At 36.5% G+C, this 13,738-nt stretch overlaps 1 protein-coding gene across 9 annotated transcripts in view; it reads right to left on the bottom strand.

The window, feature by feature from the left end:
* Positions 1-13,738, bottom strand: part of PHF20L1 (PHD finger protein 20 like 1) — a 54,480-nt gene that overhangs the window by 18,190 nt on the left and 22,552 nt on the right. For all 9 annotated transcript variants that reach the window (XM_013197334.3, XM_048049757.2, XM_048049763.2 and 6 more), the window contains 4 exons: positions 12,442-12,524; positions 8,651-8,903; positions 6,502-6,687; positions 6,089-6,295 (listed from right to left, as the gene is read on the bottom strand). In XM_013197334.3, coding sequence (XP_013052788.1) covers positions 6,089-6,295; positions 6,502-6,687; positions 8,651-8,903; positions 12,442-12,524 — 729 coding nt within the window. The remainder of the gene's footprint in view (positions 1-6,088; positions 6,296-6,501; positions 6,688-8,650; positions 8,904-12,441; positions 12,525-13,738) is intronic.

Genomic DNA, 13,738 nt, shown 5'->3' with positions numbered 1-13,738 from the left:
ACATGAAACTTACTCCAGCTCCTACACAGCCTCCCCAGGAAAACAGTCAAAATTCTACAGAGGGAGAAAGTTGCAGGAGGAGCAAAAGCAATAGCAAGCAAAATCAGACCACACAGCATTTTTAAATGCCAGATGTTGCCAGCTGTAAGAGGCAAGACTTCACTATGCTATGCAATCTAGCAAGCAGCCAAAAGCAGCTGCTCAATTGCGTGCTGTCTTTGAAGATAAGACATGAGCTGCACGACTACTACCTGAGCCTGTCCAGTAGCTTCAACCGACCATCTCACATGAGACCATAATCCTTTTTAGCCTGGTCTACCACCTAAGCTTTGTCTTTCTCTATTCCCAAGGCACTTAACTCAGTGGCATACACAAAACACTGTACCAAGTATTTCTTCCTTTGGTTTCCTAGTAAGCATTTCTCTCTCTTGCAGGACTGAACTGGTTTGCCACCTGTCACTAGTGAATATATTTTAGCACCTCAGTAAAAGACAGAAGTGGCACTTCCCCACATCATGATGCTATCACCGTCTGGTCTCCTTTCTGAAGGCGACACAAAAGGATCGCCCAAATGAACATAATTTGATTAGGTCACTGTTATTTTGATGAAAAGTTCAGCTCAGCTCCCTCTGAACAATTTCAAGGGAAAATTTAGTGCCAGATTGTATATTTTGAATAATTTAGTATTTAACTTTCATTACTGAAAAGAAATCCTGATCTCAGAAAATCAAACATGCTCTGATATTACTAGCCACAAATTTTAGTATCTCAATTTTCAGCTCAGACATGTCTGAGAAAGTAGTCAGCTAGTAATTAAATAACTGTTTGAGGGAACATTCACGATGGGCAGAAATCTGCTAGTCACACAAATATCCACCTCGATAACACAGCTCTCTAAACTGCCTTTCTATAGTTGCCTGAAAAGCGAAATTACTATTATGCCTGCATACGTGGCTACATTATTCTCGTCTTTTACTTATACTAATACTACAGAAATCATTATAGGTTGAGAATTCCTAATTTCCAAATCCTAACGAAATGTTAAAGGTTTGCAAACTCATTTTTAACCATGTAATTATTATGCCTTATAAATAATAAAGACAATCATAGTCTGAAGGGCAAGTAACAAACACAACATGGCAAATATGTATTTATATTTTTAAAAGTCCCTGCTGGAGATGTTACCATATATTTTTTAACTGTTATTTTTAATTGCCATTTTATCCCTGTTCAGGAGTCTAGTCAGGCACCTCCCACGCAAGTGAAGCGTGGGAGGTCTGCAATTAACAGCAGGGAGACAGATACTTGGAGATGACACTCGCCAAACTAATGATTATGTCGTTGCTCCAAGATCACAAAAAGACTGATTTCAGATGAAGAACTGCAAACCACAGCTATTTCTAGTTTGCTTTTCAACACGCCTCCGATGCTACTTCTCCTAGGCTAGCATGGTAAAAGCAGCACAAGCCTCGCTAGCGAGTGCAGGCAGAGAACAGAACGCAGTGGTACAAACGCAGCAGCACACAAGTGCTTAACGGTGCTGCTTTTGCCAGTCCAGCAAATTAAAATAAATTACACCTATGTGAAGCAACTTATTTTGTTGCATGATATTCCACTGCGTGGCTTGTGATCTTTCAACTTTCCTAGAAACAGAAATACCAACATCTGCATTAATGTGCGACTGAAATCATACCATGGCCAGCATAATTCATGGTTCCATCACAGGCAGTTTCATGTTTTGAACTTCCAGCGCGTAGGATGCTGAAGCTGATATCAAACTACACTTTAAATAATACAATAGATAATACAAAACCCTGCAGAAAGCAATCCCTCTGGGAAGGATGAGGATGTAAGCGTTCTTGCCTTCACACAGCTACCCCACAGAACCCTACCCCACAGAACCAGCTGGGAACTTCAGGGCAGCGAGAATGGCAGAAGTCCAAACTACGGAGCAAAACTGACTGACAGTGGATATTTGGAATAAAACAAACAGTGCTTGTAACAAGAGGTCTAGATCACTAGGTGCTTCTTAAAAGCAGCGTAACCAAGAACACTGGCAAGAGTTTTTAATTAAAAAGTGACATCTTTTTCTGAAAATCATACATATCTGTACCTTCTTGTTCCTACTGCAGTGAACATATTAATAAAACTATGCAACAGTATACTGATTTTTTTTGGGGGGGGGGGGGGGGGGGGGGGAGGACACGGGAGCGGTGAATTTTTCCGATACAGTTAACTTAATGCTACCCTGAGAGCAAAGTCATCTAGCCTGAGCTACAACAAGGGGTAACAGATAACAACAACATTGTCATATTCGTACTGTTGTATTGATGTAACAATTTTTTCTTCAATGTAAAAATTGAAATCCAGATTGCTTTTTTAAATTATGTTTGCTCAGTATGTAATAGGTGAACTAATACAAAGGGCACAGAGGTACAAAAAAATATTATAATGAATTTAAAGAAAAGTGTCAACTGTAAAATGATCTGAACTTCATCTAGTCAGAACTGGAATGCCACAGTGTTTTGCTTCCATACAGACTGACTGTGAACAGAAGGTCTACAAAAGACTAAGACAAAAAAGCGAGTTAGCTACAGTTAGCTAGCAGACTGACAAATGAAAAGAAAGGATTCTTAATTGTATGTGCACACTAGTAGGCAATCACAAGTGGATCCATATACTATTTTAGCCAGTGCAGTACCTCAGTTCAAAAATTAAACAGTAGCATATCAGCTACTGAAGAACACAGCACTGTCACGTAACCTAAAGACTGCAGGAACTGATCGGTGCTTTTGCGTTGCCTTTGTGAAATGGCAAGCTCTTCATTTTGAGCAATGACTTCGTGAAGGAATCTACAGGTTAATACTATGAGTTTCCACTTCTGTTTCTGTATTTCAGCATATCTCATCTCTTCCCTCCCTATTATTTTTGATAAGGTAATTTTCTTTTTCTTCAGTTTGCCCAACTAATAGCCCTTCAGATTTCTGAAATTCCAAAGTCACAGATTACATTTCTGGGTCTAAACTGTACCTCCTTACAGCTATGCTCAGCAGGGTCAGTTATCATAACAGGCTATTTCAGGCTAAATACTTACCTCCGTAATTTCTGAAACTAACTATCGTTATTTACTTCAATGATTACAAAAGACAGCAGGTCCAACTTAAACACAGTTTGCAAATTCGACACCACTGGCAAAATCTAGAAAACTAAATCTGTCCAGACTGCTTCAATAAAATATAAACAGTATAAACACCGTAAAAGGACAGATTTAAAATAGTTCTTTCATATTAAAAACCAAGAAAAATAGATAATTACAGAATAAATTGGATTTTACACCAGAGTTCTCAAACTGTATAGTCACAATATATATGGCTGAACAATGCAATACATTAAATTACACTTATGCAGGCAGATGTTCTTGCATTATTCAAATGAACTTTGCTCAGTACTTTGAAGCATCGCCTGGAATGATAAATGAAAGCTTTGGGAAATTTCTCCTTTATATATTAGATTGCTTAAAGGCTACAGGTGCCATAGCTTAAAGAGGTTCATTGGAAATGGAAAAGAAGTGATAAGCAGGGTAGACTCTATCCACTCTCTTGAAGCAGGAAAGAAATTAGTGTAATCGTGTGCTTAAGCAACATGAATTGAGAACCATTCAACAGTGTAAAGTTTAACTTCAGAGGTTTCAAATCCGAACATAAAAGCTACATTTGTTTTCATCTTTCTCTGAAAAGAGAAGGATATTAGAGAAATGGGTTTCACCGAGGCTAGAAGCCCAAGGTGAACTCTAAATAAATATGAACTGCTTCTGTCAGTAGTATCTCTAGAATTACCTTCTGTAACTGATCTCCAAAACTTTCTGTAAAAACTCTGAATTCAAGATACTAATTGCTTATGTAAACCTTTCAGCCCACAAAGATCACACTGCTCAAGTGGCTGCTGGCTTCTATACTTTTCAAAGCTTTTCAACATTTGGACAGAATATGAAGTCCATGTGAAAGCTCAAGACAAAGTCCTACTGCATGGAGAAAAACTCTAAAAAAAATTTGGAAAAAATATAGCTCTGTCTAGAAGACAAAAAGGTAGCTGGGAAATCTACTTCTTGAGAGCTTATGACTTTGAAAATTACATAGAAATAGGACAAACTGTATCGCTCCAGCACATGTTGCAAGTGCTTCCGTTTTCCAACTCTAGACTCTATTAATACTACCAGAAGCTGTGTCAGGGCATGATTTTTCACCAACATAAAGTATATGGACATATCACAAAGTTTTGAGCCATAAATGAAGGTGGCAACAAATTAAATGTTATTTCTTTGGTTAGACTCAGCTGTGGCCAAGACTAAGACACTGCTCAATCAATCAACTGTTAGAGGATACTCATTGATGCAGAAGAGAAACGGGGTTTAAAACCAGACTACTCCATTCCCAAGTCAGTCCCATGCTAGTAACAAAATAAATGCCAATCACTATTACTAACTATGCACTAAATGATCCAAAAAACATGTCAGGAAAAAAAATACCCAGAAGTTAAATTCCTAGTAACCGAAGTGAGTTCTTATAAATGACAAAGACAGTAGTTGGAAGTGGTTGGTTTCTTTTATGATCTTGTATGAGCGGCCAATTATACATCCACCAAAAGCATTTCTCCTACTAGCCAAAGGCATGAGATTAAAAAGACTTTTGCAGAAGTAATTTTTGCAGGAACTCATGATTCTACCACTATACAGTATGTCAAAGGCACACCAAGATTGTCACAGGGTTTAACTTGAGAAATTAAGTAGCATTTTTTTTTATAGCTTTAAAGATTTAAAAAGTTTTTAAAGCAGTTCATTAGAAATTCCCATAGCGCTCATTTTGACAAATTAGTTTAAGAGATTAATAGATTTTGTTGTTTGAAAGAGAGAGAGAGAAGGGATATTTATAATCACCTACTTTAATCTACACAATATTGATCCAAGAATCCTACTCAGCCTTTTCCGCATCGGGTTAAGGAGCTATGCTGGAACTCAGGAAAGCAACCATCTTACACAGAGTCAATGGGCAGACACCCAAGAAGGGGCATACATTGAACAAGATGTTTCACTGACCTAGAGTCAGCTACACTGGCAGCTTAACACAAAGTTGTTATGATTTATTTCTTCCCCTTAAACAAGACAGTTATATTTTCAGAATGGCGTAATTATATGCTTTTTGGTCACAATGCCCCTCCTTTATTATTGATCACATTTACCAAGTAAGTCCCCCAAAAGTACATAATTATTAATTTTTATATAATTTCCCTCCCCTTACTTGATTGATTAGTTTTTGCAGTAAAGTCAATTAGAACATGGTATGATACTCACCCATGTAAGAGGCTTGTTTACGAAAAAAACATATGGATACCTAACACACTGGATGAAAGGACTCATTTTTAGGGTCTGCAAATCACAATGCAATCCCTTCCCCAAATCTCTTAATCGTCTCTGTCCAAGTGATTCGCTTAAACCACAGCGCCCACTAAATTGCTAAAGAGAGAGATGTAGCCCTTCATCCCAGTATTGGGCTCTACGAAGGTGAACCAAATCTATATAAACTTTAGAGGATTTTTCAGAAATATTTTCAATTAATATTTCCTAGCAGGCAAATGACAAAATTTCCACTGCAAACAGAAGCAAAAGTAGAAAAATGCTGACTGCCTCTGAAAACTCTACTATATTTAAAGCTGAAGCCACAACATAAATGAGTATATATTTAGTATATATTAGTATGTTAGTAAACAGCTATATAATATCTAATTATTATTTTTTTTTTTTTTTACAAGTTTTAACAATAGAAAATATTTTAGAAAGAAATACTACATCTTATATTCTATACTTCCTCTGTAGGGTTAAATCAGATCCGCCTTAAGGCACGTTAGGAAAAAGTGCTAAAGCAGCTCAAAGCTAGTGGAAGACAAAGAATATCCAGACGGATGGACCCCAGGAAGAGCGGTAGGTTTGCAAGCTTGCAGAAAGAAAGTTTATCCCCTTTTTGTGTGAGTGAACACATGCATGTTTTAATCCTGTAACTATAAGCCTAACTGGTTGTACACTGGATCTTTTTACCTGACGCTGTTGTAGCTACTCTTCCATCAGTTACTGCTTTGGAAGAAAGATATGTAATCATCTGAATATCTTCCTTGTCTTTACTGGGGTATTCATTACGGAAAGTGGATTCTGTGGATAATGGTGCTGAAACTTCCGAACTACGGCTTAAATCAAGAGGGAGACAGGGTCCACGCTTCTCAAGTGACATATGAGCAACATCGGGTACTACACAAAAGAAAGAATGTAATATTAAAAAAGGTACAAAGGCCCAACAAACAACAGTTTGGGTTGCAGTGTTACATAACATACGAACAGCATTCAGCTTTAGCGACAGTAAGTCAAAACGTCCCATTAGATGAAAACCATGAAAGGTCTAATTTTCATGATTCAATTTCTCTTGGGCAGTTCTTTATTAGATTAAGATACATTACCCTCCAATTTTGATGACTGTTGGTTTTGAGCACTGATGGAGAACACTTTTCCATCAGTAACTGAAGAGGGAGAAGAAACTTTTTCTACAGAATCATCAGGCAACGAGCAAGTGGCTAAACGTTGTGATCTTCTTCTCCGTTGACTATGTTTGTAGGATCTAGGGGAATTCAGTGGTTGTGATGGACCTAAAAAGAGATCTTTCAATGTTCATGAAGCAGAGAGAGATATGATCATCTTACCGCAGTATTTTAGAGTTCTAAAGATGGGAAGTGCTTTAAATAGCTCTTATCTGCAGAACTGGTAATCACAGCAGGACTGTTAAAAGTAATTAAAAACTGTGACTACCAGAAAAAGTTATGCTTGAGACATGATTCTGCTTTTTGCTTATTCAACATTAATAGGGCATCTACTTCCCCACTGATAAAGACTATTGTTTTAGGCAAACGGTGTATTTACCATAAGCAACTCCCCCATAGAAACCATGAGAGTAGGCTTATAAAGGAATTGAGCATCAGGATTTTACAGTAAACAGAACAAACGACCACAGTTAAAAGATCTAAAAGTCACGGATACTAGTAACATAAAGCTTAAATAAATAAGCAAAAGCAGAGGTTCATTTTATAACCCCTCTCCTGACCTGATATCAATACCCCAACTATCTTTAAAACGTTCACTGCCAATGCATGGCATAGTAAGAAGGCTCAAGAATCTCACAAAAACAAACAAAAAAGAATGGGGGATTGATATAGGATAATATGGGCCTGATTCATTAAAAACAAAAAAACACACTCCCCTAAACTTCTTCACTTTAGTAAAGCTTTACAGACATTTGCCTTGGAAAAAACACGTGTAAGTCATCATTACACCGTAAATCACTATTCTCTCTTTCTTTAACCATTTTTCAAGTAAAGGGTTCACAAATTTAAAAATAAAGACACAAAAGACAAGGCTTAAATTTTTATCAGAGGTGGTAAAGACTTGGAAGCCAAAGATTGAAAGACAACACTAACAAGATCTAAACTTAAGTAACCAACTTTTAAATTGGTTCTTTTTCAAATATAACGCTAAAAACATCCTCAAAGAAAACTACTTACCATCTTGAGGGAAAGAGGGGAAGGAGAAGGGGAAAGACATGTCACAGTAATTCGTGGGGGTAACTAGAGATACAATTTAAACCAATGTTTCCTGAGTAAATAAAGATGGCTGAACTTGTATACCTTGCTCTCACATTCACTTAAAGCTATCTGTGAGAAAAGATTGGAAGAAGCTTATCTCGTAAGGGGAAACATCAAATGAAGGTTAAGGAAAACATGATGCAGGTATATGCTTCCATTCTTAAATCACTGTCCTAAAGCAAAAGAGGTACGAAGATTTTGACTTCCTATAACCCACACGTATTTTAACTCTTGGCCTCATCATCTAGTGCTCTCCAGGCAACAAACAGCCTGTTTTACAAGGTCTGACCCTAAGCAATAAAACTGTCTCCGAGAAATTACAGAAATATTTCAACATCCACAAAAATTAGCATATTGAAGGAGGCATCATAAATCTTTCCCTGTTCTGATGAACAGCATTCTAGTACTTCGCAAATCAATGCAACTGATGCATATATATCTCTGAGGCAATGAAAACTGAGTTATGTACTTCCCCACCCCAGATCCTGAGCACATCATTTCTTGAATTTTATATTTGGGGGAAATACCACAAAAGGTGAAGAACGTCACCGCCAACAGGTATAGCACATCAGTCTGCTGAAGGCAACATTTCTCAGAGAAGGAAAGATCCACAACCCAAGTGTACGTCTTTTCTTTTTAATGAATCAGGCCCCTTCAGAAGAGAGGTTTGACTTTTCCTGTATCACTCCTAACACTAATGTGGAGATTTATGCTAGAGGGGAAGTCAGTCAACCATTAAAAGCTGTAACTCATACATAAATGTATTATTTCTTTTAGAGAAATTCATACGCCTTATTATCTAACTTGACTTTTTAAAAATAGTGAGCTACCCCTAATTCTCCCGTTTTGACTTTTTTCCCTATTTTAAAAGCAGATTCATTTTTAAATGCAATATCCATTTACAACCAAAAGTTATTTTCTGTATATCTCTTAAAAGTAATTACGGTATGTTTTTTAAAATGTCTGTGCTCACTAGTTTTATTTATCACAGAAGAAGGAAGCTGAGAGACCAGCGTCAAATCCTCGACTTGTATTAATTCTGGGGAAAGTGGTGATTTAGGGGGCTTTATACACCCAGAAGAATCTCCAGATTCTTGTTTGCATTTCTTGCTGCGAGCCTTTCCTGAAGACAAAGTTGAGGATAACAGTGCAGGTTTCTGAATGTTGGCAGAACTGCTAATATCAGCTTCATTTTTTTTCTGACTTTGTGGTTTAGGTGAAATCTCCTGAATAAATAATAAAAAATTGATACTTTTATTTCAGTTTCTTCACTGTAGTTCTTGTATTCTATTTTGATCGATTTAAAGCAACTTTAGTATTCAAAATACATTTTAAAGAAATGTTATTTTCAGTACAAATGAAAAATATTTAAAATGCATCACATTAAACTTATTTTTAAAGGAGCAGTATCAATTATTTTCAGTATTCAGGACACCCTCGTTCCTTACTATTTGAAATACCAGCAAGAAGACAAAAAGAAAACTATTTCTGTGGATTCTCATTTTAAAATCTAACATCATTTTAGCTTGTCCCCTTTATCTTCAGTATACTGGGACCATGAAACGCTTTATCACACTGTAATTTGGAGAATACCTGTCATAAGCTGGAATACATGCACTGGTCTGTGATGGTAAAAGCAAATAATTTAACAGTTCCTTGGGAAAACTTTAAAATAAATTTCATTTTGAGAGAAGAATCTGAAAAAGTTGACAATGCTCCTTTAAGGAAATGTCTGAAAACAAAAAAAAGTTTCCAAATACTGAACACACTCTCACACAACCCCTTTCAGTGCTGGGAGTCTGGATTTCACCACATTATATGCTTGTGCAAACACATGAAGAAATCACAACTTCTAGCACCACAGGGTTAAATAGATTGCTAACTGTGGGAGGAAAAAAAACGAGCAGATAGAGTTAAAACAGTTTTTGAAGAAAAATCAATATATGATGCAGCTTTCCAAAATTATTAATTTTCACCCTTAGCACACGTACTTAAGTATTATTTTTATGCAATTCACATGCATTGACAGACATTAGCATTTTAGATTTTTAGCAGGAAGTACTTTCTGCATTACTGAATAAACTGTGCGTGTTACACAACTTGCCCAATAAAGGCAAATTACAGTATCTGAACATAATTTCTTAAACCTGTCCCCTCTCTCATCCCAGTTACAACACTCAGCACATTATCATCTTATAAAGCCATAATTATCAAAGTAGAAAGCTATTTCTAGAACGTGCACACCACTTTATCCAAGCTAAAAAGAAATGTCACATCTCTGATTATTTGAGGGCTTTGGGTCTGTTTTTTTTTTTTTTTTTTTTAAATAAAAAATTACTTTCCACTGGAACATGGAGAGTTCCAGTGGAAACAAACGTAAGTGCACATTCGATGCATGTAAAAGGGCACCCCTGAATGCTATATCAATAGCTGGCTGCAAGTACCATGTAAAGATCCAGTGCAAAATGTCCCATTCAGCAGAAATCAGTTCTACCTTGAATAACTCCGTAATACACACGTATTAAGTGCAGTTTATTCATTTAAATAAAAAACTCCATGAACTGAAGAGTATACCTATGCTGGTTATAAGAGGTATTACCAGAAATTAATTAGAGTCGTAACTTGTAAATAAACAATTTTATTGTTCATCTTCACAGATGTGAAAGACATTAATTACTACAGCATCCATTACTTTCAAATTACAAAGTTATTTAAACAAGATTAAAAAAATTAAATTAATATTTTGATAAGGTGCTCAACCTCTTAACAGGACAAATTAACATTAAAAACCTTAACGAATTAATGTTATTCATCTAAGCAGGTCTTGGTCAAAAGAAATATAACATGACATACCCTAATACAGTTAAATAAACTACTGTATCTGCAACTAATTGTCTGAGGTTTTGGGTTTAAGACAATTGTAAACTAAAAATATATATATATAAATATAAATAAAATATACTTCCATCAACAAAGTAAGTTTTCGGCTATTGGCCTGAATACTTCTACCATGTTCCGTATTACATCATTAAAAAACCCTACTAGGTATTTTACCCAATTTTATAGCAGTAGCAGACAAAACCTCTAATTAAGGGGTGCCGGCTTTGCTATTGGAAAACCTTTTGGGGAGGTTTATAACTCGGCCATTTTAATTTGGATTTGGACAAGAACTTAGTAAAAAATAGCTTTAAGCTCAAATTTTCCTCCCCTCATTTGAAAGCTTGTGGGGTTTCTCTTTTTAGTTAGAAGAGAAAGCATATGACATTTTGGGATTTTGATGCCTCTTTAAAAGAGCTTAACCAGTATTTCAAAAGAATTATTTTTTTCAGACCATTAGCATGTAAACAATGACAGAGACATCTTTTTTTTTTTAATATCTAATCAACAAAACAGAAACAGCCGAGTTACTATGTCTAAGTAGTAACAATTTTTTTTATATTTTTTTTTTTTTTAGTAAATATGCACTGTAGTTTATACTGTTGCATACACAGTCTATGTAAACCACAAAGTCCCATTCATCTTAACGGGATTCTGCATGGTAAGATTTACATTGTAATGATTCTTCCAAAAACAACATGCTGTAAGCCATTTCACAGTTTTTTGCACATTGAAGATATCACACACAGTAGCAGTAAAACCATAGCATATTTAATATGCAAAAATTTGAGAAATGGAATGTCATGTCAATACACTGTAAACCTTTCTGCAAAATATCAGTCAATGCATTGGCACCATAGTGGCTCATACAGCCATTACGGTGACAGCATTCAAAACAGAAAAATCATGTTCCATTGACAAAACTCGCATCCAATGCAGCATCAATGGAAAAACCACAGCAATGCAATTATGTTATCAGCTCTAAAGAACCAGTACAACCAAAATATCAAATAAATTCTGGGGTAGGGACTATTCAGAGTGTGCCGGGGCTTAAGAACAGAAGTGCTCTTTTAAGAAGTGCGGGCAGCAAGGCTATTTTATTCAAATGCTACTTCTAAAGAAAAATGAATACAAAAAAGCTGTATTAAAACTACATTAAGGCTCTGATTTAAAACCATTGGAAAGCAAAGATGTCCTGAATCAATACTACCGTTCATCCTTAGCTTGCTTTACCATGCTTAGGCATTCAGCCCTTTTAATGTGCAAGATAATGCACAACTCAGAGTCAAGCAATGCCTGAACAAAATGGAATAAGCCAAAGATAAAATGGCAGCTTTCAGGTCCTGCAAATATGCAGGTTTAAAAATCAGACCCTTAACATTATTTAAAATGTTTCTTTTTTGTATTTATTAAAATACACACCCTTGCAAAATGTATGGCTCATTGAGCAGTTCATAAAACACATACAAGCCTACAACACCAAATTCTTACAATATAAAATAAGCTTCTTATAAAAGAAGTTCTACTTGATGTCAAAAACCCTGTTTCAAACACAAATTAAATTTGTGTAAGGGCATTCTCCTATGCTAGTCATGGTTCCAGCTACAAATCTGGACCTTGGGATGCTGGCCTCCTAGCATTTGCTGCACGGAGGCTCCACTTTTGTTGCAGAAAACTAACAGAATCTCATTACTAAAATTCAGATTAACGCTGCATTTTGAGACAATTAAATTCCATACTTCTGGCTCTGCCAGAAATGTAAACATAAGGTCAATTTTCAGTTCCCTATTATATCTGAAGGGGAAATTTTAATGTTGTAGGTACTATATCTCCATGGCACACTCCAGTGGGAACCTTGCAAAAGAATCAAACTCTACCATTTCATACCTGCTCCAGGACTGGAGCTGTTTCTTTGTTGCCTTCCTTTTTTTCAGCACCATCTGCAACAACGGCTTTGGATGCCAATAAACCTTCAGAGAAAAATAGCAGAAATGTTTAGTTAGAAACTTGCAATAAGGATTTGTGGAAAACAGAGCAAAATTATGAGACAAGAAATATGGTCTGCTTGTTTCTACAACATAATTCTCCCTGAAACAGCTCAACACAAAGCTAAACACTTTAATTAGAAGAAACCAGGTTGCTAACGTGATGAAGTGTTTCTCTGGCACTTCCACAAGCAAGATGAAAAGCAATCAATTCTAAAAATAACGTCTTACCATGCACTTAAAGCCCAAGTGCTTGAGCTTTAAAACCAAGGCTATGTTACTTAAACTTTGAAAGATGAAAATAATTTCTAATCTTCTTCTACCTCTCCCTTTTCCAGTCTTTAAGAAATTCCCCTCAGAATTTTTACTATGTCTACTTAACTCTATTAAATACATGCAAACCTTGCTTAGAATAGAACAAGGGATTCAGTTTCCAAATTAATATTCTTGGCAGTGGAGCTCTCAAGTTACCTCAGTAACAAAAACCATATTGGGAGAAAATATATCAGCATATGATTATTTCCTTAATGAATTCCTATTCAGTATCACTACTACTGATAAAAGGGAAGTTAACATCAATATGAGAATAATTCTTACAAACAAAAATCTGTTTGTTGGCTACATAGAATCATAGAACATCCCGAGTTGGAAGGGACCCATAAGGATCATCGAGTCCAACTCCTGGCACCGCACAGGTCTGCCCAAAAATTCAGACCATGTGACTAAGCGCACAGTCCAAATGCTTCTTAAATTCAGACAGGCTTGATGCAGTGACTACTTCACTGGGGAGCCTGTTCCAGTGTGCGACCACCCTCTCAGCTAAGAACCTCTTCCTGATGCCTAGTCTAAACCTCCCCTGCCTCAGCTTGACACCATTCCCTTGGGTCCTATCGCTGGTCACTGAAGAGAATAGATCAGCACCTGCCCCTTCAGTCCCCCTTGTGAGGAAGCTGTAGGCCACGATGAGGTCCCCCCTCAGCCTCCTCTTTTTCAGGCTGAACAGGCCAAGTGATCTCAGCCGTTCCTCATACGTCTTCCCCATCTTTGTAGCCCTACATGTGTAGGGGTAGCTAGTTCTACTTCACACACTAACTTCAACTATTTGACTATAAGTGAAAAATTCTATGTCATAAGACAAAGCAGAACTGATAACCATCTGAAAAATAAAAATATAAATTGAAGTTGCCATTATAATCCCT

The sequence above is a fragment of the Anser cygnoides genome, chromosome 2 (assembly GCF_040182565.1).
Source record: "Anser cygnoides isolate HZ-2024a breed goose chromosome 2, Taihu_goose_T2T_genome, whole genome shotgun sequence".
NCBI classification, from domain to species: domain Eukaryota; kingdom Metazoa; phylum Chordata; class Aves; order Anseriformes; family Anatidae; genus Anser; species Anser cygnoides.
Note: the sequence above shows the minus strand (reverse complement) of the source record. Positions and strands in the feature narration are given on the sequence as shown.